We start from the raw sequence: 23,527 nt of genomic DNA, 5'->3' as shown, positions 1-23,527 counted from the left end.
ATTACTATAGGATGGTCTATACATCATGGTCGTCACAAGTTTCCCAAACTGAAACTCCCTGATATTTCCCTAATTTCCTGACAAGTTTTAGCATTTTTCCCTGACAAATTTTGAGATCGAGGGTAACTAACAGCGTAAGTTAACAAAAATATATAAGGACTTCTGTATTTCCAAAGGCGTGCGAAAAAATCTTAAGTACTAACATTGCAACATCTTTTGTAATGAACTATTTTCAGATGGAGAAAGCAAGGGAAATGGTATATCTGTTTCATTAAGACCACTGATATTATTTTATTTCAATACAGCGAAACTCACTTGGTGACAAAAATACGCATTTCGTTGGAGCCGCAAGACAGATTTAAAATACCTTCACTAATTTCAGAAATAACCTTGGAAAAAAGTAGGCCTCTTGAAAGAAGCGTATAAGACAGGGAACAGTTGTCTAAACAAACACTATAGGTGACTGCCAGTAAAATGTTGATTCTACTATGTTCGTTATTGTGAGTTATTACCCACTGTGTTATGTCTATTATTTTACAGATATTGTATGGTTTTTCATTCAAGAAATACATGAGTACATAGCATGCAAACTACCAGCAACTGGCACAATTTTCTTCTTCTTATTTTCCATACTTTCTAATATATAAACTACTTCTGAAGTGTCAAAATGTACTAGAATAAATAGAATGTCTATGAAATGCCACTCTGTACAATGTACTTGTGGTGAGACAGTCGCAATTCCTGAAATCCATCGCCCGTGGCCTCTGGCCTGTCCAGGAGCACTGCAGTCCTTAGTCCAGGGAAACCACAAAAATCCAATGCATTATGCGACATATGGACAGACCCGGACTGCGGGCAGATCGGTGAGACTAGATTCAATGGGCAGGGCCTGCACATTAGTGGGAACCGAATGGCTTCATATCAGCACGCCCGATCCTTTAGAGAGATATCTGTAGAAATGACCTGCAGTTTTGGGCTGTTATGGAAGTCCACTCATGCCACAGACACCATGTTAATAAAATGAGATCATGGTGATCACTCCATGCAACAGGTACGTTGCGCAAATACTCTGAGAATCAGTAGGAATAAAAATAAGTAGCTGCTCACCGTAAAGATGATCGCTGAGCCGCAGACAGGCACATAGAAAAAAGACAATCACTCTCTAACAACTAAATTTTTGGTTATTGCCTTTGTCAGAAAACAACAGCACACACATATTCATACAATCACTCACACACACCTTGTACACACATGACCGCCATCTCTGGCCACTGCGTCAACCGTCTCTGAGAATCAGGTCCAAACAAACCACTCCTCATGCCTCCCTGCCTCTCATCAGCAGCTGCTAGGCTAGCGGCAAGAAGTGGTGGCAGCAGTGACTGCAAGCTGAGGGGAATGGCAGAAAGGGGAGAAGTAGTAAGAATGAGGGAGTAGGGAAGTTATGCGCGTACTAAGTTGCTAAGTTGCGCCCAACCAGTGACGATGCACGATATCTCAGTAAACAAACCATTATATTTACTGAGACAAAAACGAGATTTTTCTGCCCCCCCCCCCCCCCACCCGATATTTCCCCAATTTCCCTGACATATTTGAAATTCCGATTTCTAGAACTTGTGGCAATCCTGTACATAGCTTTCTTAGAGTATGAAACATTTTAAAAATTGGGTGAACTGTCTTCATAGTGCCCTCAGTAGTAGTGACCTAGGAAATTTTCTTGGTAAAGACGTTTCGCATAAATTGCTAGTAATTTGCAAATTCTATAGTATTACCAATGTGCATTGTTTACATGTCAAACCTGTCACTTGCTCTAGTGTAAAAACAGCAGGTTTCGTGAAAGCATGTGTATACACACAGGTTTTCCTTCACAACAGGTACTTATTTATAACAATTAATATGAAATAACGTTAAGTCTGCAGTGATTTTAGTGTTTCTCTGTCCCAGAAATCTGTTACATTTATAAGAATCTGTCTGCCATCACGACACATTAAACACCATTCAGGACTGCAATGGATACGAAAAATTGAAGGGGGAACACTGCTATCAGCTGCAGCTGGACATTAAGCAGAATCAGTGGCAATGAATCAAAATGTGTGCCGAATTGGGATTCAAACCCGGGATCTCCTGATTACTAGGCAGGTGCGGTAACCTGTGCGCCATACAGGACACAGCGTTATTGCAACTGCACGAACTATCACAGTACACCTCACGGCCGATCCACACTCCCACCGAGCACTACCTATCCGCAGCCATGTCCATTACACTCCTGATCGCTACTTAGAGATTCCCACAGGAGATCGGACGTATTTGTGGAATCTTACTGAAATAGTCCATGCAGTTGCAATAACACTGTGTCTTGGATGGCGCTGTGTTTACCACACCTGCCTAGTAAGCACGAGATCTCGAGTTCGAATCCCGGTCCAGTACACATTTTTGCTCATCGCCACAGATTCCGCTTAATGTCCCATGCAGCTGCTGGCAGTGCCCCCCTTCAATTTACTTATGGTGTTTCACAGCTGTGGGATCTGTGTGGTGTCTGTTCTTTCAAAGGAACAAACATCATGCATTCGAATAATTGATAAGACTGACTGGGCAATGGATCCACTTTCTTCAGTGCGAATGCACAAATACATCTGACCTCCTGTGGGAACCTCTAAGTAGCGAACAGGAGTATAATGGACACGAACTGTGGATAGGTGGCACTCAATAGGAGTGTGGATCAGCCATGAGACATACTGAGTTAGTCCGTGCTAAGTAGCGAACAGGAGTATAATGGACAGGGACTGTGGATAGGTGGCACTCAATGGGAGTGTGGATCGGCCACGAGGCATACTGAGATAGTCCGTGCAGTTGCGATAATGCTGTGTCCCGAATGGTGCAGTGGTTACCATGCATGCCTTGTAAGCAGGAGATCCCAAGTTAAAATCCCAGTCTGGTACACATTTTTGCTCATCGCTCCTGATTCTGCTTAGTATCCCACCGCAGCTGATAGCAGTGTTTTCCCTTCTATTTGCATTTAGTGTTTCACAGTTGTGGGATCTGTGTGGTGTCTGTTCTTTCAAAGGAACAGACATCATGCATTCAAATAATATACGAAAAATCCATTGCACATATGTTTACTGAACACGTCTTTTTTAATTGTGATTCCACACATAGCAAATGGAGAAGCCTATGTCGGTTGCAGTTGTTAGAGGCATGATACATTCCAGATTCTGTCGACAGGCTCTGAGCAGATCTACTGTAAGTAAAATTAATATACAGTAGTAAAGGGCGTACAAGGTATAACTATACAAACTGAACATAAGTGGAAGCCGTGGTCACTCAGTTCTCTACACACCGGTCACATTAGCTGTACACTGGAACATGGCACCAAGAAAGTTTGTTGTTTATCACCGTATATGCTAGAAGCCACTGCATTAGTGTTATGTCTGGCTGCAAGTGGAAAACAAACATGCAAGATGTTACAAACATCTGAGATCTTACCATCTGGCAATTTTCACCGTATTCCAGTGTTTTCAGTTTATTTCACTATGTAGGCTATAAATTTTTGTTATTTATGAGGCAGACATAAAATAAAAGAACTCTCAAAACTATGTGTTTTAAGGTATAATTTGAGGCCGTAGTGTGTTGGGGAATAGCTCAATAACCCCTTACATCATTAGCAAAAGTTACAGTCTTTTAAATTACATACCCTACAGTATTACTAGTGGCAAAACCCACTGCTTTTCCTAATATGTCTATTATACAACATAAAAATTTGAAATTTCTTTCTCATTTGTTTACGGATTTGCAATTTGGTTATTTCAGTTGATGTTATGAGTGTTGGTAAAATTGCTATTTAGGAGGAGAGGAATGAAATTCTCACACCGACTTTGATTTATACCTTCTGTGCCTGTTTATACTTTATAATACAATATTTTATGAATTTCAAATGTTTCATAGGCTTTGGTCTGTAAACTTATTACGTGTTAGTGTGGTGGCTGCGCTGGCTGTTGGATAACATAGCAAGTCGCCAGCCAATAAAAGCTCACTAGCTGTAAATGGCCATTTCCTTAATTCTGACCAAGCACACTCTTTGAGACTCAGTGTTTGAATTTCAAAGGTGGACAATCAATCTTGTTGCTGATTACAGTACATCAGAAATACATTCAAAAAATGAGACCAAGTTATAAGTTATGCAAGAAAAGGTGGCAGCTGGGCATCTTTGTCACATATTGGCTCAGTCTGGAATACTTCACGTCGACTTTACTGTTTTTCCTTTGCTGCCACAACCTAGCAGTAATGGTTGTGCTGGCAACACCAATCGTGGATTATGTCAGCATTTCCTCTCTCACATCTACTCTCTCCGCAATGGCCTAAAATATTCCCATAACTCAGCAACCACCCATGGTGTGAATAGCTGTTCTATTGATTTATGGAACAAGTAACTAACCAACTAACTGTATAGGAGAACGGCAGCTGATTTTAGGCCCTGGGGCATGCAGTTCTACTGTATGGTCTAAACATCATGGCAATGCCTTGGGTAAAATATTCCTGAGGTAAAATAGTCACTCCTTTCAAATCTCCAGGCATGAAACAGAATGATGTCATAATCATAAAAATAACAAATCTGTCACTGTGGATTGAAGCATGTAAATGGGGAAGTTGTCAGTGACCTCACAAATATTAACAGAATTGAATATGGATAAAAGTGCTACAAACTTTGGCACACTCACTCACTCACTCCAGCACTCGTGTTGATCCACACAAGCACTTCATATCACATGCCGTAAAACAAAGGAGAAATAGCAGCAGATACTACACCTGGGAAGAAAACAAAAGGAAAAATAAGACAGCAGATCTAAAACAATGGCACAGGGATATGTGACTGGCTAACAATTTACAAAAAAACATAGGTGAGCCATTCACCCTCATTAAGAACATCTCCCTAAAATTACTGGAAACAAGTTGGAGAAATTACAAACCCTTAAAAGCCTCACTACATTTGTTTGAATGTCACTTAAAGTAGAGGGCAGATCTGCAGCAAATCTGCTGCTGCCCTTTGGTCCAAAAATAAAAGAGTGTATTAAAATGTGGCCGACAGTGGTCTGTACGCCACAAGCACCACACATTAGACGGTCGTCACGCCGGATCAAAACGTCATGTATAGGAGGACTGTGGCTTATGTGAAGATGACTAAGGAGGACTGCATCCTGTCTTTGTAGCTGAAAGGAGGTATGCCATGGCCACATAGTGGGCTTTACTGTATGCAGCTTATTATCTGTCACTTTCAGCGACTCCTCCTCCCATCAACACATGACTCTGTATTGCAACAGCAAGACGATAGTATGCAGGGGGATGGCACACTTAAATAGGAGGAGGAGGACCACAACATGCCTTCTTGGCTGCTACCTCTGCCCTTTCTTTCCCCGCAATACCCATGTGCCATGGTACCCAACAGAAAGAAACCTTCCCTGGCTGAAGAGAGCATCCTGGATATTCAGGACTGCTTTATCTGCTGGGTAAAAGCATTGTAGAGAGTGAAGAGCACTCAGAGAATCAGAACAGACAAGGAATTTAGCACCTGAAGCACATGCCTTCTGCTCCAGTGCCTGGAAGATCGCATATAATTTGCGTCGAAAATGGTAAAGTCTCAAGGCAGTCGGCCCTTGAGGACGCGATCAGAGAAAACAACCAAATTTAAAATTACTCTGGACCTCTGGTGTAACCGTGGTGGCAGGCAGTTAAAATCCCAGAATGGTGGTGTGTGTGTTCCACACCAAGTGACTCCAGCACACACTGCACACAGATCCCAAATGGCATTGTTGCTCGTGGACACTGGAGAAAAGGCATTCCAGAGGTGGATAAACAACAGTATGGTATGCAGGTAAAGTCATAACTGCAAGAAACATACAAGAGTGATGCACCATGAGAAACTTCCATCGACGAAGAGTGGCAGTTCCCCAGCCTCAGCATAGAGGCCTGTAGGCACCTGTGGCCAGTCAAATCCCCTCATGATGGATAGCGTCAATAATCTTCAGATAAGAAGGCCTTACTGACCAATAAACTGCACACATCCATAGTCTAGCCATGAATGCACAAAAGCCCTATAACACTGGAGCAGAAGTGCCCTCTGCTCCCCAAGACCTGTGGCTAAAGCACTTTATAATATTCTGGATTCTGGCTTTCAGCTCTCTCAGGTGCGGTAACCACAACAATTTGGAGTAAAAAATAAGGTCCAGAAACCTCAATGAGAGTTTAAAATTTAGAATGGTGTCCCTCATCTGCAAGTCAGGTGAATTAAAAATACAACGAGGATGATTAAAATGCGTGCGCGCACACACACACACACACACACACACACACACACATGCACGCACACTTATCTGAAAACCCACCTTTCCAGCCCACTCCTCTAACTTCTGCACAGTAAGTTGCGACTGACTGGTCACTGTTGCAAAAGTGGAGGTGATACAGACAAAGGTAAAGGTAAAATCATATGCAAACAAGTATCAGTATACAGGACTTCTTATCACAGAAGCGATACTGTTTATGGTTGTGGAAAAGAGGACAACGTCCAAGACGCTACCCTGAGGAACACTACTCTGGTGCTCAAAATGATCCAACAGCACGCCACCAACTCGAGACCTAGAAGAGCGCTTACACAGGAAGGACCATATGAAAATGGGGAGGTGGCCATGAGAGCCCCACTGATGGAGTCACACGAGAATATTGTGTCTCCAAGTAGTGTCATACATCTTACTGATATCAAAGAATATGTCACGACAGTGCTGTTTATGTAGGAAAACAGCCACCTCTAGTAGGGTCAGATTGTTGACAATGGACCGAAATCACCGGACTCCACACGATGGTTCACCATTTGCTCCATTCCTACATAGCTCATTAAGATGAAGATCCGGTAACTACTGGGACACATGCAGTGCTCTCCTGGTTTGAGGAGAGGTATCAGAATTGCCTCTCTCCGAAAGTTGGGAAAGTTGCTTGTCTGCCATATAAAATCAAAACATTCCAGGAGGATTTCCTGTGAAGCTGCTGGCAAATGTTAAAGCACACAGTAACGGATTTGGTTGTGACCAGGTGCAGAATCTCAGACAGTGCTGATTCCAGCTCCCACATGGAGAAAGGGCAGTTGTAAGACTCAGAATTGTGGTAGCTGAAGTTCAACTTGCACTTCTCTGCAGTCGCATGGTTGGGGCAAAACACTGGATCTTGGCTGGCACAGACAGTAATCACTGCAAAATGCTCTGCCATCATCTGAGCGATGTCTCCGGGCGTTGATTGGAGACGCACCTATTTCAGCACTGCTGCTATCAGTGAAGAAGGGGGATGGTTGATGGACTCCAGGAATGCCTGCCATGGCCTTTTCTTGGTCTCCTTAATGACACATGGAGCCTCGGCTCTCGCAACCCAAAAGGCTGTGAAGTTGTCTGTTGTTGCTCTCCTTAATGATGCATCGAGCCTTGGCTCTCACAACGTGAAAGGCTGTGAGGTTGTCTGCTGTTGGGGTGTACTTAAACTGTCGAAGAGCCGCAAGCCTGTTCCAGATTGCTGAGCAGTGCTCACTAGTCCATCAAGGAACAGGTTGCCTCCTAAGATGACCTGAGGACTATGGGATGGATAAGTCAGTATCATGATACATCACACTGTGATGTGGTCCACCTGTTTCTGGACACTGTTGCAGTGTTCAAACGTGGCTAGCTTTTGGAACAATAGCCAGATAGTCCTGCTGACGATCCATTTTGGTGGCTTCTGTGCAGGTAATGTTCCAGCCACTAGATGAATGCAGAGTGGGAAGTGTTCACTGAAATGAAGGTTGTCAATGACTTCCCACTGAACAGAGTCCACTAGGGCTGGAGAATTTAGAGAGAAATCAATAGCCGAAAAAGACCCAGTAGCAGCACAGAAATGAGTGGGAGTACCTGAGTTGAGGACACACAGCTCATGAGACATCATGAGGCTCTTCAAAACATAACCCTGAAGGCAAATAGAGGTTGAGCCCCACAAGAAATGATGGGCATTGAAATCTTCCAGTAGAAGAAATGGTCGGGAGAGTTATTCCATACAATCTATGAGAGCCTCAGAGTCTACTGTATCTTGTGGGCCTAAAGTGAGCAAACAGTCATCCTCTGATACACGTGGATTTCAGCTGCAACTACTTGTAGGTCAGTAGCCAGTGGGAGATTAGAGGTCTGACGTGCATTATTGACAAACACAGTGACCCCTCCCTTCTGCCTTCCCCCAGTCAGGTTGTCCTTGTGGTAAGAGGGTATACACCTGTAGTACAGGGCCATCAGAAGTTTTAAAATGCATTTCCTGCATACACAAGCACACAGGGCATTCCTGTACCAGGAGTTTCAGTTCCTCCAGATCTGTCCTGAACCCAATAGTGTTCTGCTGTAGGATGGGTGCATCTATCATGGGTGTAGCACAATCATCCAAGAATTTTTGTCAAGGAGGGGAGCCCGCAACAGTTGGATGCTCAGCCTTGAGGCAAGATGATTGCCCTAGACTGCCATGAAGGTCCATCACCTCTGAAGAAGAGTCGAGAGAGACATCAGAGAGGATGATGTCACATCATTGGATTATGTATTTCCCATCTCCGTCAGTGGGTGCTTCTTCACCTTCAACTTTGACTTCTTTGTCTGAGGAGGATTCGGAGCAACAACTGTGGTAATGGTAGTGGCAGTGCTGGACGATGGGCCAGACAATCTTTGGAGGAGCAAGGACCCATGCAATGTCGGCAGCCATAGCCTTTTCTGATGTTCTTGGGGGAGGGACAGGCTTCAATATAACTGCAGCAGCACTAGTGAATTGACAAATGCAGGTACTAGTACTGCCAGTAGTAACATCAATTCATGTAACAGTATTGGCTTTCTGCACTGGCTGTTTAAGAACTCAAGCAAACAAGGTAGTGACTGTTTGGGGCAACATGGCCTTGTACATCTCTTTGGCCGCACCATAGTAGATGCACTTCATAGTCTTAAGCTTTTGTATCTTTTGTTCTTCAAGATACATGCTGCAGTCACAACTCCAGCCAGGCTGAATCCCAGTGCAATTCACAGACTTCAAAGGAGGTGAACAAGTGACTCCTTCATGGGCAACCTTACCAAATTTGTCACAATTGATATCTTCATGACACTCAAGAGTAGTATCACCACACCACTGGTATTTAAAAGGGCGCATTGGGTTTGGGACATAAGGCCTCATGCTTAGGTAAACAAAACCTGCCTTAATGTGCTCAAGAAGTTTCGTGCTATTGAATGTCACGATAAAGGAGATGGATTTCAGAAGATCCCCCTCTACCCTCTTCACAAAGTTTTGCACGCATGTCAATTATACCTTCTGGAGCCCACTCATCGTTCAATTCCTCCTTGGGAACGTCCACCAGATCACTGCATGTCCTGACACGTTTGCTGTAATTCAAGGTGGTGTGTATCTCAGTTTAAAGAGCATGTTCCCGAAGGCATTGAGCTTTCTCCAGGATCTTAACTTGTTGGGAACTAGAAGTTTCTACCAGCAGTCACCAATAACACAATTGCTTGACTAATTTTAAAGTGCTAGTAATGCCTTCGAAGCCTTTATGAATATAGAAAGGCAAAACTTTCTTGAAGCTATCCTCTTTCCTTTCCAGTATTAAAGACATTCTGATTACCAGCATCCATTCTGTTACTACAGACAAAATTTTTGGAAGGAACTCCTGAGCCAGGAGGACTGGCTACACGAGCCCGCTCATTGTATTGGATGTTAGTACCTACCAGCGGCCCACCCTTTCCACTGGGAGGAGGACAGAATTTTGAAGGTTCTATCAAGCAGCTAGGGAAAGAAAAGTCTATCTGGATAGAGCCCTGTGTGTCTAGGTAGGCCTTATGTAACTCCAGGTTCCCCAGAGGTTGCCCACTAATGACTGTTTCACATCAACAGCCATGCATCTCATCAGCATGCAGCACGTCTTGAGATTGGAGGTTTTTTATAGAGGTTTTGGCCATCCTCACAATCTGGACGGTCAAGCTAAGATCCCCATTCCCTGTCACACACAATGTTCCACCGTCACACCACATGGTGGTCACTGAAGCATGCCCAGAGCTTATGGTGAAAACAGGACTGGCGGTACTTACCATTCCCCAGGGTGGCCAAGCCTGTATCCAGCAAATGAATGCTGGGCCCTTGAGGACGAAGGTTTATATAGTAGAAATTGGCGAAGTGCAGCAGCAGGAAGGACAGGTTTCTGGTTATGTGAGTACTGGGATCTCAAAACAAAACCAGATACATATAATGCAGGAGTAGGCCTCACAATGAACAAGAAAACATGAATCCAGATAAACTACCATGAAGCACATAGTAAATTGGTTGCCACTGCGAAGATTGACACAAAACCAAGACCAATGACAGAAAAAATATATATGCCTACCAACTAAAAATGTATCCGAGAGATTGAAAGAGTATATGATGAAAAACGAGATTTTATTCAGTCTGCTAAGAGAAATGCGATGGCTTGACTACTACAATTTTAATAACGAAATTGCAGAAATCATGACTGGGTTGACAAACAATAGACGCAAGTAGCAACTACCCAGTCCACTTGCAAAGTGATAGTTCAGACCATTAAATAATATCAGGTACACAACTTACTTTGTGTCAGATTTTCAATCTCTTTTGACACACTTTTTTCACGCAAAGATGGCTGGACATCTGCAGCACCTGTGGATTTGTAACACACTTAGAAACTCTGCAAAAAAACTATTGAAAGCAATCTATCTAAAGACAATACAAACATACACTTACATATTGAAAAGAACATAATAAACCAACAGTAGAAGGTTGGAACAAAACCATACTACACATGGGAAAGGAATGGAGAAGGCTCTAATGATATAGTGAAGGAAGGGGCTGGAAAAGAGTCCCAATATGGACAGCACAAGGGAGGAAAACATACCAGCAATGGTAAGGGATAGGAATAAGTAGGGCTGGAAGGACACATGCCTAGCGTGCGTGCGCGCGCGCACTCTCTCTCTCTCTCTCTCTCTCTCTCTCTCTCTCTCTCTCTCTCTCACACACACACACACACACACACACACACACACACACACACACACACACACACACACACACACACACACACACACACAGAGAGAGAGAGAGAGAGAGAGAGAGAGAGAGAGAGAGAGAGAGAGAGAGAGAGATTGGGGGGGGGGGGGGGGGGGGGGGGGAGATTGTGGAGATAGGAGTGAGTGGGGAAAAACTTAGAGGTGTGTGTGTGTGTGTGTGTGTGTGTGTGTGTGTGTGTGTGTGTGTGTGTGTCGGGGGGGGGGGGGGGGGATAAGCCAGGTAAGTGTCAGCCAATTCCAGGGAACCTGGTGTAGGGTAGAATGGATCAGCCATTTTCTTGCAGGGTGGGGGTGGGGGGAGGACTGAGAGAATGGAAGGAGCAATTTGGGGGGGAGGGGGGGCTGGGTAATCAGGTGAGATGTCTTGAGCAAGGGAAATGGGGTTGGGGGTCCGAGTCAAAGAGATGGGAAGTTCAAATTGCACTTATTGTAAAAACATACACTGTTTTCATAATTTCAGTATTGACTCACACACACAAGCTTGTGACCATCACCAAATTTCATCAACCATTTCAGTGTTAAGGAAATAAACCCAACAAACCATTGCTTGTAACACTGTGGCATGGCTTGTGTGAGCCACTTACATAGTTACACATGCAGCAGGTTCAACCATTTCGGCGGGCATTCTATGGAGAGATTCTTTATGATGGTCAGCAACTTTCTTGGTGGTTGCAGGAATAACAGTCTGTATGACTAACGGACTTAACAGTAGCCAACAGGCCCTGCTGTGTCTGTAGCACAGCACAGCTGAATACAAAGGAGTACAGCAGCTGTTTTATTTCCTGGGGACAAGCAGCTCTACTATATAGTTTGTTCTGGCGTAACCATAAGCACTGGAACGACGACAAAGAATGGAAGACCAGAGAAGGCGCTAAAACGACGTCAGCCAATGGTGTGCAGATTAGGACTGCACCACAACAGGAGCACCCTTAAGCCGAAGTGGACGTAAGCGCCCCTCCTGCCAGCCTCGGCCGCTCAGATCGGCTCTCTATATGGGCATTAGTGGACAGTATAGACACAGTTGTAGACCGGCACTCCCAGATCAGTTATCAGTGTTGTGTGTCAACTTGCAGGAAACTTTTGTATAGCAATAACTTGAACTTATGTTGTAGGTCACCCATCGTTTGCGACACCATTGTAAATACAAGTTAAGTATTGTCAATTTGCTTCATAGAAATAAAACTTCTAATGTTATTTGCCTGGATTATTGTATAGCATTCCGAGAACACAGCATTCCTTAGGCACCCTCTATACGAGATGAGTGGGCAAGACCCAACAACTTGCAACAAGTCTTCAAGCGAGCTACGTGCCAACAGCCACAGAAATATGTATGTTTTTTGTGCTGGCACCTTCATTCTCTCGTCTTTACTTTGGGGGAGCACATATTGCTCTAACAGCTTCTTGTCGTTTTTGCTGATCCGTGTTTTCAGGTGGGTGCTGTAGAAAATTTCTTTGATTTTGAAATTATTTAGATTGCTTGCCTTTTAATTTTTTACATTTGTGTCCTCCAATATGCCCACTAATCCTGTCCCACCCCCTGCTGAAGCGCCACAGCCGCAAGCGTTAGATGCCATTCCTGCACTACTCAACACGGTGCAGCAACTACTGGCCAAGGCTGCACACCCGACAGAAGCACCACCTACTGCAGTTGCTACACCACCTTTTCGACAGTTTCATGACCAAGAAGAGAATGGCTTGAGTGGTTATCACAGTTCAAGGCACATTTACTTGTCCACAATGTTGCAAGTACTGTGAAACTTCCCTATCTACTAACGGTAGGAAGATCAGTGTTCAGATTTATCCAGAAGTTATATCCTAACACCACTCCAAGTGAACTGTCTTATGGCCAAGTAGTATAGTCCCCAACTAACTATTATGACCAACAAGTGAATATGGTAGCACCTAGGTACCAATTCCTTAATTGCAAAAAACTGTCAGAACAAACTTATTGCGAGTGGGTAACAGATTTGCAGGGTATGACAAGGAAATGTAAATTCAGATGTGCTTGCAGTGCTTTATATTCAGATGTTATGTTGCGTGATGCGATCGTGTACAATGTACACGATGTCAAACTCAGAGAACAAATTTTGAAACAGTCCTAACCATCATTTCAGCAGGTAGTGCAAACTCTAGATCAGTACTATTCTGGAGTCTTGTCGGCTCATACATTTGCCAGGTTGAGTCCATAGTTGCTATAGCCCCATTCCATACTGGCAGCGAGCGCTAGCCACGCCGAGTAAACAACCTTCCACGCCGCATAAGCAGTTCACTACACAGGCAAACAGAATAAAGTCTTGCCCTAGGTGTTATTCACAGCACAAACACCAAGACTGCCCCTCACAACAAGCTCAGTGTTACACACCCGCCATTTTCCAACGGTATTTGGAACAGCTGACTGCTCAATTGCCGAACATTTCAAACTATTTGGACGACACTGCCATAGCAGGTCGTACACCTGAAGAACATATTGCAAATTTAAGTGCTTTGTTTTGTGTGTTATCTGAATCAGGACTAAAGTGTAGACTGGACAAGTGCTATTTTTTTTTTTTAAACCTGAACTGCAGTATCTTGGTCATCTCATAAACAGCCAAGATGTACATCCTCTTCAGTCGCATTTGTCAGCCATGCGAGATTTGCCAGTTCCTCACAATTTCACAGAATTGCCATCAGTTTTAGGGAAAATGAAATATTATATTTGGTTCATACCAAATGCTGCACAAATTGCAGCTCCATTGCATCGCTTGCGTAACAAGAATGTCCCTTTTGTTTGGACAGATGAGTGCCTAGTAGCTTTTCAAAAACTTAAAGATGCATTGCTCAGTGATCACTACATAGTTCACTTTGATCCTGAAAAACTAGTTGTATTGCAAGTCGACGCTTCCTCTTACAGAATTGGTGCAGTGCATTTGCACAGAATTGGTGATAAAGACAGGCCTCTTACTTTTGCATCAAAAGTGTTGTTCAAAGCTCAGTGTAACTTTTCACAAATTGAAAAAGAGGCATTGGCTATTGTGTACAGTGTCACAAATTTCACCACTATTTGTATGGCAGAAAATCTACTTAGCAATGGATCACAAGCCTTTGCAGTCATTGTTTCATCCGACGAAACCCATTCCTGTACAAACTGCCCAAAAATTGCAAAGATGGGTTTTGTTGTTTCAATACCAGTACGAGAGTGTGTATCGTCTGACAGCTCAACATAGTAACGCAGACACGCTTTCATGTCTTCCGATTGGCCCTGATACAGACTTTGACGCTTCTGCTGCATCTTGTTGTCACATTGATGCCCAGGATTCTGAATTGCTTCAGTCTCTTCTGCTGAACTATAAGAAAATTGCACAGGCTACAGAAGCTGATTCAGATTTGAACATTTTGCTCAATTATATTCGCACATCTTGACCTTGTTCCTTGCACTGCATAAAGAACTCTGTAGTGTGCCAATATTTTGCACGTCGGCATAGCCTCACTATACAGAAAGGTGTGATTCTTGTTCAAAATGATAATGGACAGTCACGTGTGTTGATCCCTAAAGCTTTGCAATAAGAAGTGTTGCAGTTACTTCACCAAGGACACTGGTAGATTGTTTGTATGAGACAGCACATTGACACTGTACTTGGCAGGGTATGGACGCCCAAATAGAACAGGTGATGTCACAGTGTCACACATGCGCACAAAAATTATCTGCTTAGCCTAAGTTGCAATCGCCATGGCAATGTGTGCACACAGACTTTGTGGGACATTTTTGGAACACCTGTTGGTTGATTGTGGTTGACTCATATAGCAAGTTTCCTTTTGCTGTGGCCAATGAACTCGACAACGTGACGTAGCACAATTCAGGTGTTGTCATTGCTTTTTTTGCCTAGAAGGTTTAGCTGAAGTAACAGCATCAGACAACGGACCTCAGTTCACGTCACTGGTGTTTGAATCATTCTGTAAATGCAATGGCATACAGCATTAACTAGTGCACCGTTCCATCCACAAACAGTGAAGCGGAACGTTTGTGTCTGAACATTCAAGCAGCAGATGGCCAAATTTCGCTCTGTACACATCAGGGATCAAATATTGCAACTGTTTCTCACCTCATATTGTTCGCACACACCATTGCCAGCGGAATTGCTTAGCGGTCGCCGCCATCAAATGCTGCTCCACCTTCCTCAGCATCTGTCACTGAAGGAAGGCTGCAACGATCACTTTGCGCCACACGATATTGTCTTTTACAGGGTTCTTAGCAGCAGCAGCAGCAGCAGACGGTGGACGCGAGGCAAGATAGTATGTTGACTTTACACTTGCATGTACACTATGTGATCAAAAGTATCTGGACACCTGGCTAAAAAGAATAACAAGTTCATGGCACCCTCCACCGGTAATGCTGGAATTCAATTTGGTGTTGGCCCACCCTTAGCCTTCGTGACAGCTTCCACTCTCACAGGCATACGTTCAGTCAGGGCCTGGAAGGTTTCTTGGGGAATGGCAGCCCATTTTTCACAGAGTGCTGCACTGAGGAAAGGTATCGTTGTAGGTTGGTGAGGCCTGGCACAAACTTGGCATTCCAAAACATCCCAAAGGTGGTCTATAGGATTCAGGGTCAGGACTCTGTGCAGGCCAGTCCATTACACGGATGTTACTGTCGTGTAACCACTCCGCCACAGGCCGTGCATTATGAACAGGTGCTCAATCATGTTGAAAGATGCAATCACCATCACCGAACTGCACAGCAGGAAGCAAGAAGATGCGTTAAAACATCAACTTAGGCCTGCACTGCCATAGTGCCATGCAAAAATAAGGGTTGCAAGCCCCTCCCATGAGAAAAACGACCACACCATAACACCACCGCCTCCAAATTTTACAGTTGGCTCAACACATGGTTGCAGATGATGTTCACCGGGCATTCACCATACCCACACCATGCCATCGGATCACCACATTGTTACCACATTGTGTACCATGAATCGTCACTCCACACAATGTTTTTCCACTGTTCAATCATCCAACATTTACACTTCTTACACCAAGCATTGTGTCGCTTGGTATTTACTGGTGTGATGTGTGGCATATGAGTAACCACTCGACCATGAAACCCAAGTTTTCTCACCTCCTGCCTAACTGTCATAGTACTTGCAGTGAATCCTGATGCAGTTTGGAATTCCTGTGCGATAGTCTGGATAAATGTCTGCCTATTACACATTAAGACCCTCTGCAACTGTCGACAGTCTCCTATCAGTCAACACATGAGATCGTCCTGTATGCTATTGTGCAGTACGTGCCCCTTCACGTATCCACTTCACTATCACATCGGAAACAATGGACCTAGAGATGTTTAGGAGTGTGGAAATCTCACGTACAGTTGTATGACACACGTGACACCCACCAACCGCCTGACCACGTTCTAAGTCCTTGAGTTCCACGGAACACCCCATTCTGCTCTCTCACGATGCCTAATTACTACTGAGGTCGCTGATATGGAGTGCCTGGCAGTAGGTGGCAGCACAATGCACCTAATATGAAAAACGTATGTTTTTGGGGGTGTCCGGGTACTTTTGATCACATAGTGTATCGTCTTTCAGGTCCCGATGTCTTGCAGCACCTCCATCAGATTCAACTTTGCCTCTGTCGTGTACACAATGATCTTTCAGTCTCTCTTCCCCCAGATTCATGGGTCCAGAGGACAGCGCGGCCACAGCGGCTGTCAGAGGGTGTCAACACGACACCACAGGACGACCCCATGGAGATGGAGATGGAGCCTTCACCTCCTCTTGTCATGGAGACGGAGCTGGAACTGCCAACACATCAGCAGTCGCCGCCTTATTCATCTGGTTTATGGCAGCAGGAGATGGACGCATACCCTACTGGTTGTTTTCCAGGGGATGTTTCCGCCAGCCAGAGCACAGGCCAGATGGTGGGGTACAGCCAGAAGCTTGATGTCCCCTGCAGCCACGGCTTCCTGCCTGACACAGCGCCCACAAGCCTGCATCCCTTGCCATGGTCACACTCCCTACACGATGGTTTATCGCTTTGGGGGAGGGATGGGGTGGGGGGGGGGGGGGGGGGACGTTCCGGCATAGCCATAAGTGCCGAAATGAAGAAAAAAAAAAAAACGGAAGAACAGAGGAGGCTTTGAAACGACATCGGCCACTGGTGCACAGAATAGGACTGCACCATGACAGGAGCGCCCTCGAGCCGAAGTGAATATAAGCGCTCCTGCCAGCCTCGGCTGCTCAGATCAGCTCTGCATATGGACATCAGTGGACGATATAGACACAGTTGTAGACCGGCACTCACAGATCAGTTATCAGTGACGTGTCAACTTGCAGGAACATTGTATATAGCAAGAACTCGGACTTATGTTGTATGTCACCCAATATTTGTGACACCTTTGTAAATACAAGTGAAGTATTGTCAATTTGCTTTATAGAAATAAAACTACTAATGTTATTTGCTTGAACTCTTGTATAGCATTCCAAGAAGGCTGCATTTGTTAGGCACCCTCTATACAAGACGAGGTGGCAAGACGCAACACAGTTTCATTAACATTGCATCCTCTTGGGTAAAAAGCAAAACTGGCCTTGTACTGACTGAAGCATGTTAATTCACTTTAATTGGGTAGGTAGGTTTGAGAACTTGAAAATATAAATGTATATGTTGAAGATCAAGATAGTCGGAATTAGCAAAGTGTGGCGGCATGATGAACAGTGTTTCTGGTTAGCCGAGTACAGGGGTATCAACACAAAATCAGATGGATGTAATGCAGACAACTTCTCACATGAGCAACACATCGATCCCTTCACTGGAATAGTCTTCAAGATATTCAGGTTTTCCTGTTTAGCTGAACAGTCAAAGATCAGCATCATTTTCACATATAAAAAGCAGTTTTCCTGTATTTGTTCAGTCACAACAAAATATAAAACTTTCACAAAACGGATGCACCTGACAATGCCCACATTGGGCGGCGGGGGGGGGGGGGGGGGGGGGGGGGGGGGGGGATCTGTGAATTGATGTGTGACTGTGGTAAAGTATTTATAGCCAAAATTGGGAGGAGACATCAGAACAACAAGTGTGAATGTCAGATGTGTTTCAAGAAAGTATGAAATCTGTGGCAGTGCAATATCAGGAAAACTGCAGCCAAGATGTATATTTCAAAAGCATAGTAGTACTAGCCAAGAAAAGTAATATTTATAGAAGGAAAGTGGTTGAGATTTCTTAGAAAGGGAGCAATTTCAATAGAGAAGATGGCTGTAGGCATCTGGCATCGTAGCTTCCCTTCATCAAGGATGTAAATACCCTGCCATTGTGTGCAAGGAATGCAAACAGCAGCCAGGAAGCTAGCTCTGTGTCACAACAATAACGTATTTTTAAACATTCCCCTCTCTTTCTATGCCTTCTGTCACTACATATCCGATTATGATGACCCATCGATAGTAGTCAGAAAATTTTATCTAATAATTCCACTTCTTCAGAAGAAGTGTGGGGAAACTCCTTTTCTTAAGTGAACACTGTACTGGTGTTTGACAGTATTCTACTAACTGGGGACACCTAACAAATATCCCATCAGAGAGACGATATTTGAAGAGAAACATTACGTAGCCCACCAACGTTGAACATCTTACCTTCAAAGAAAGATTTATCTGAAATGAACAGCCCACCCACAGCATGACTAGATCCCTCTTCTACAATAGCTTATGACCCAAAGAAGCAAGCTGCATTAACTTAAAAAACTCATCATCGCATCTCATGAGACAAAGAAAGAACAGTGGAAGAGGATAACATTTCATTTTGACAGATCGTTGACAAGAGTCAAGCAGTTACCACCAGACATAACGAAAGTTAGCTGGTATGATAGGCACTCAAAATGCAATGATGAGAATGGTGTGATCCAGGAATAACGTGAGGAAATGACACTGTTACGCAGATGAAGTAAATTGTGTTGTCGAGAACCACAAACCAAATGTCATATATTTCTGTGTCCTCTATGCCTAACATCTTACACATAACATATATCCTGTGAACTACTATGGGTGGTGTGGTATTCCGCATACACGAGGAATGAATAGCGAAAGTTAATGCCATGTGTTGTATGAATTCCCAACTTAATAATAATAATAATAATAATAATAATAATAATAATAATAATACAAATAGAAATTAAAAGAATAGAGAAGAGACTAGACAAAGAAACCACAGCAGAAAATAGATGAGAATGAACTTAAAATACAATTCAGGTTGCATCTTACCTGTCAAATTTTCATGTGACTCCTTGTCCTTCAGACCCTCCATCAGATCTGACTCAATTATGGACTCTTTCTCTTCATGAACATAATGAAACAAAAGAAAAAACAAAACCGAAATTACCCTTCTGTGATTTGTAAAATCAATTTTCTGTTTGCTTACTTGAAGCTGAGGACAATTTTTATTCACCAACCATTGTGATTTTTTAGTTCAGCATTTATGGCAATTACTTACAAGGGAACCTCCCCATCGCACCCCCCTCAGATTTAGTTATAAGTTGGCACAGTGGATAGGCCTTGAAAAACTGAACATAGATCAATCGAGAAAACAGGAAGAAGTTGCGTGGAACTATGAAAAAAATAAGCAAAATATACAAAATGAGTAATCCACGGCAAGATAGGCAACATCATGGACCGTATGAGCTCAGGAGCTCCATGGTCCCATGGTTAGCGTCAGGAGCTGCGGAACGAGAGGTCCTTGGTTCGAATCTTCCCTCGAGTGAAAAGTTTGATTTTTTATTTTCAGACAATTGTTATCTGACAAACTCTTATCTTTTCATCACTTTTTTGGAGTGATTATCACATCCACAAGAAAAGCTAAATCGGGCAAAGTAGAAGATTCTTTTTACCCATTCGCCAAGTGTACAAGTTAGGTGGGTCGACAACATATTCCTGTCTTGCAACGCACATGCCGTCACCAGTGTCGTATAGAATATATCAGAGGTTTTGACCTATGACCTTGCGATCAAATGTTTTCGGTTCCCATTGGAGAGGCATGTCCTTTTGTCTACTAATCACACTGTTTTGCGGTGCGGTCGCAAAACACACACACTAAACTTATTACAGTGAACAGAGAAATCAATGAACGAACGGACAGATCATAACTTTGCGAAAATAAAAAAAGTAAAATTTTCACTCGAGCGAAGACTTGAACCAAGGACCTCTCACTCCGTAGGTGCTCACGCTAACCACGGGACCACGGCGCTCTTGAGCTTATATCCTTCATGATGTCGCCTATCTTCAGCATGGACTACTCAGTTTGTATATTTTGCTTATTTTTTTCATCGTTCCACACAACTTATTCCTGTTTTCTCGATTGATCTGTGTTCAGTTTTTCAAGGCCTATCCACTGTGCCAACTTATAACTAAATCTGAGGGGGGTGCGATGGGAGGTTCCCTTGTTAGTACAATGCTTCAGTTAGAGTTATTTTTAATGACTTTAATGCCAAGACAAATAATCAAATTTTGTACAGATATATTCTCTGCAACACACGGTAGGTTACCTAACATCTGGCTTGGAGGATTTGTAAAACATAAGACTAATCTAGGGTAAATTTTCTGTTAACTATGTTTGTTAATGTAGCTAATAGTATTTAAATTTATTTATTTTTATTAATATATCAATGGCAACATTTTGGAGCGAAAATTTTATTATAATCTCTAACATATGTAGTTTGTTATAGTGGGGTAGCCAAAAAAAGTAACAAAAATAGCTGTCAATTATTCAGAAAGTAAGGCCTCCCATTTTCTTCTTGAAACAATGACACAACATTTGAAGTTCTCTTACACCTACTGGATGAAAACTACACTCCTGGAAATTGAAATAAGAACACCGTGAATTCATTGTCCCAGGAAGGGGAAACTTTATTGACACATTCCTGGGGTCAGATACATCACATGATCACACTGACAGAACCACAGGCACATAGACGCAGGCAACAGAGCATGCACAATGTCGGCACTAGTACAGTGTATATCCACCTTTCGCAGCAATGCAGGCTGCTATTCTCCCATGGAGACGATCGTAGAGATGCTGGATGTAGTCCTGTGGAACGGCTTGCCATGCCATTTCCACCTGGCGCCTCAGTTGGACCAGCGTTCGTGCTGGACGTGCAGACCGCGTGAGACGACGCTTCATCCAGTCCCAAACATGCTCAATGGGGGACAGGTCCGGAGATCTTGCTGGCCAGGGTAGTTGACTTACACCTTCTAGAGCACGTTGGGTGGCATGGGATACATGCGGACGTGCATTGTCCTGTTGGAACAACAAGTTCCCTTGCCGGTCTAGGAATGGTAGAACGATGGGTTCGATGACGGTTTGGATGTACCGTGCACTATTCAGTGTCCCCTCGACGATCACCAGTGGTGTACGGCCAGTGTAGGAGATCGCTCCCCACACCATGATGCCGGGTGTTGGCCCTGTGTACCTCGGTCGTATGCAGTCCTGATTGTGGCGCTCACCTGCACGGCGCCAAACACGCATACGACCATCATTGGCACCAAGGCAGAAGCGACTCTCATCGCTGAAGACGACACGTCTCCATTCGTCCCTCCATTCACGCCTGTTGCGACACCACTGGAGGCGGGCTGCACGATGTTGGGGTGTGAGCGGAAGACGGCCTAACGGTGTGCGGGACGGTAGCCCAGTTTCATGGAGACGGTTGCGAATGGTCCTCGCCGATACCCCAGGAGCAACAGTGTCCCTAATTTGCTGGGAAGTGGCGGTGCGGTCCCCTACGGCACTGCGTAGGATCCTACGGTCTTGGCGTGCATCCGTGCGTCGCTGCGGTCCGGTCCCTGGTCGACGGGCACGTGCACCTTCCGCCGACCACTGGCGACAACATCGATGTACTGTGGAGACCTCACGTGTTGAGCAATTTGGCGGTACGTCCACCCGGCCTCCCGCATGCCCACTATACGCCCTCGCTCAAAGTCCGTCAACTGCACATACGGTTCACGTCCACGCTGTCGCGGCATGCTACCAGTGTTAAAGACTGCGATGGAGCTCCGTATGCCACGGCAAACTGGCTGACACTGACGGCGGCGGTGCACAAATGCTGCGCAGCTAGCGCCATTCGACGGCCAACACCGCGGTTCCTGGTGTGTCCGCTGTGCCGTGCGTGTGATCATTGCTTGTACAGCCCTCTCACAGTGTCCGGAGCAAGTATGGTGGGTCTGACACACCGGTGTCAATGTGTTCTTTTTTCCATTTCCAGGAATGTATTTTATCAATTCACAGATGGTACAACTGTAGTTTTCTTAACACTGGCATGCAATTAAAACAGTGTGCCAAAATGGAATTCCTCTGGGCAGAAGATATAAATAATCCATGATTGCAGAATGTTTATGGGGATACAGCATGGAATTTTTGTGTAGTCTTCTCTCTGTGATATATGCCTTAGTTATTGAGTAACCCTGTGAATATATATGTGGCAGTTAATATATTTTCAGTTGACTGAGCTTAGTATTACCAACAGAATTCTGAGTTGTGTTTAAATAAAAGAGGTCATCAATGTTAATTGTTGTACGCTATCCTAGGTATTATTTCACGACATTCGGCAACCCCACAGATATAAAAGCAAATTGTACTTGTTCAAAATCTCAAGTAGCTCTCACACTTGCAACACAATGGTGGGATGTATATTTACATCATATTATCAAATGTAAAGAAAATTCGCCATATAAATATATTTACTTTTATGAATACTTAAGTGACAAGTGAGAACTGAATGTTTTCATGAGTGGCATTGTCGTCGTCGTCGTCGTCATCATCTGGTGAAGTCTCGAGATAGTGCAAATATCCCAATATTTACACTAGTGGCACACAGCCTCCAGTCGGCTGACAGCAACTGGATCCTTCATGGCCTGTAGATGGGAAGAGGGGTAGGGGTGCAGTGGAGCAGGTCGGTTGTTGACTGCAGTCAAACGCTGCATGGGCATTCAGGATACATCTTGTGTGCAGGACTGTGCTGTGCATACCCTTGTCATATTACTGCTAATGCAAATTTCAAGCTGAAATAACTTGGCAACCTTTCTTCCTATTTACAAGATTCTCAAGGATCTATATTTCTATGGATTCCTTTATAATGCTTTCCCAATAGCTGATTGCTTGTCATAGCCACTTCTTGTTCTCAAAATTAAAAATGTTATCTTTGTTTATGCTATGCTCTGTCACTGCTGATTTCTCTGCATGTTCCAGTCACGCACCTGATGTGTTCCCTAAAGCAGTTTGAGATAAAGTACTGTGAGTGCCAGATGTATTAGTGGCCACATCCACAAGAGATGCTGTATATCGCCAGTAAGGTAAGCTTTGGTCAGTCTTTTGCAGAGCCAAGGAACTCTTTCATCTTAGACAGTGGTCAAACAATGGTTTTGATGCCAAACAGCCTCGCAAATTTGGCTGAAACTGGCCCGAAGTAAGGA

The 23,527-nt window shown here is 44.0% G+C and overlaps 1 protein-coding gene across 3 annotated transcripts in view; it reads right to left on the bottom strand.

Annotated features, from left to right (window-relative positions):
- Positions 1-23,527, bottom strand: part of LOC126471137 (delta(14)-sterol reductase LBR-like) — an 887,948-nt gene that overhangs the window by 699,538 nt on the left and 164,883 nt on the right. For all 3 annotated transcript variants that reach the window (XM_050099227.1, XM_050099228.1, XM_050099230.1), the window contains exons 4-5: positions 19,331-19,402; positions 10,627-10,695 (exon numbers count right to left, since the gene is read on the bottom strand). In XM_050099227.1, coding sequence (XP_049955184.1) covers positions 10,627-10,695; positions 19,331-19,402 — 141 coding nt within the window. The remainder of the gene's footprint in view (positions 1-10,626; positions 10,696-19,330; positions 19,403-23,527) is intronic.

This window comes from Schistocerca serialis, chromosome 3 (genome assembly GCF_023864345.2).
Source record: "Schistocerca serialis cubense isolate TAMUIC-IGC-003099 chromosome 3, iqSchSeri2.2, whole genome shotgun sequence".
NCBI classification, from domain to species: domain Eukaryota; kingdom Metazoa; phylum Arthropoda; class Insecta; order Orthoptera; family Acrididae; genus Schistocerca; species Schistocerca serialis.
Note: the sequence above shows the minus strand (reverse complement) of the source record. Positions and strands in the feature narration are given on the sequence as shown.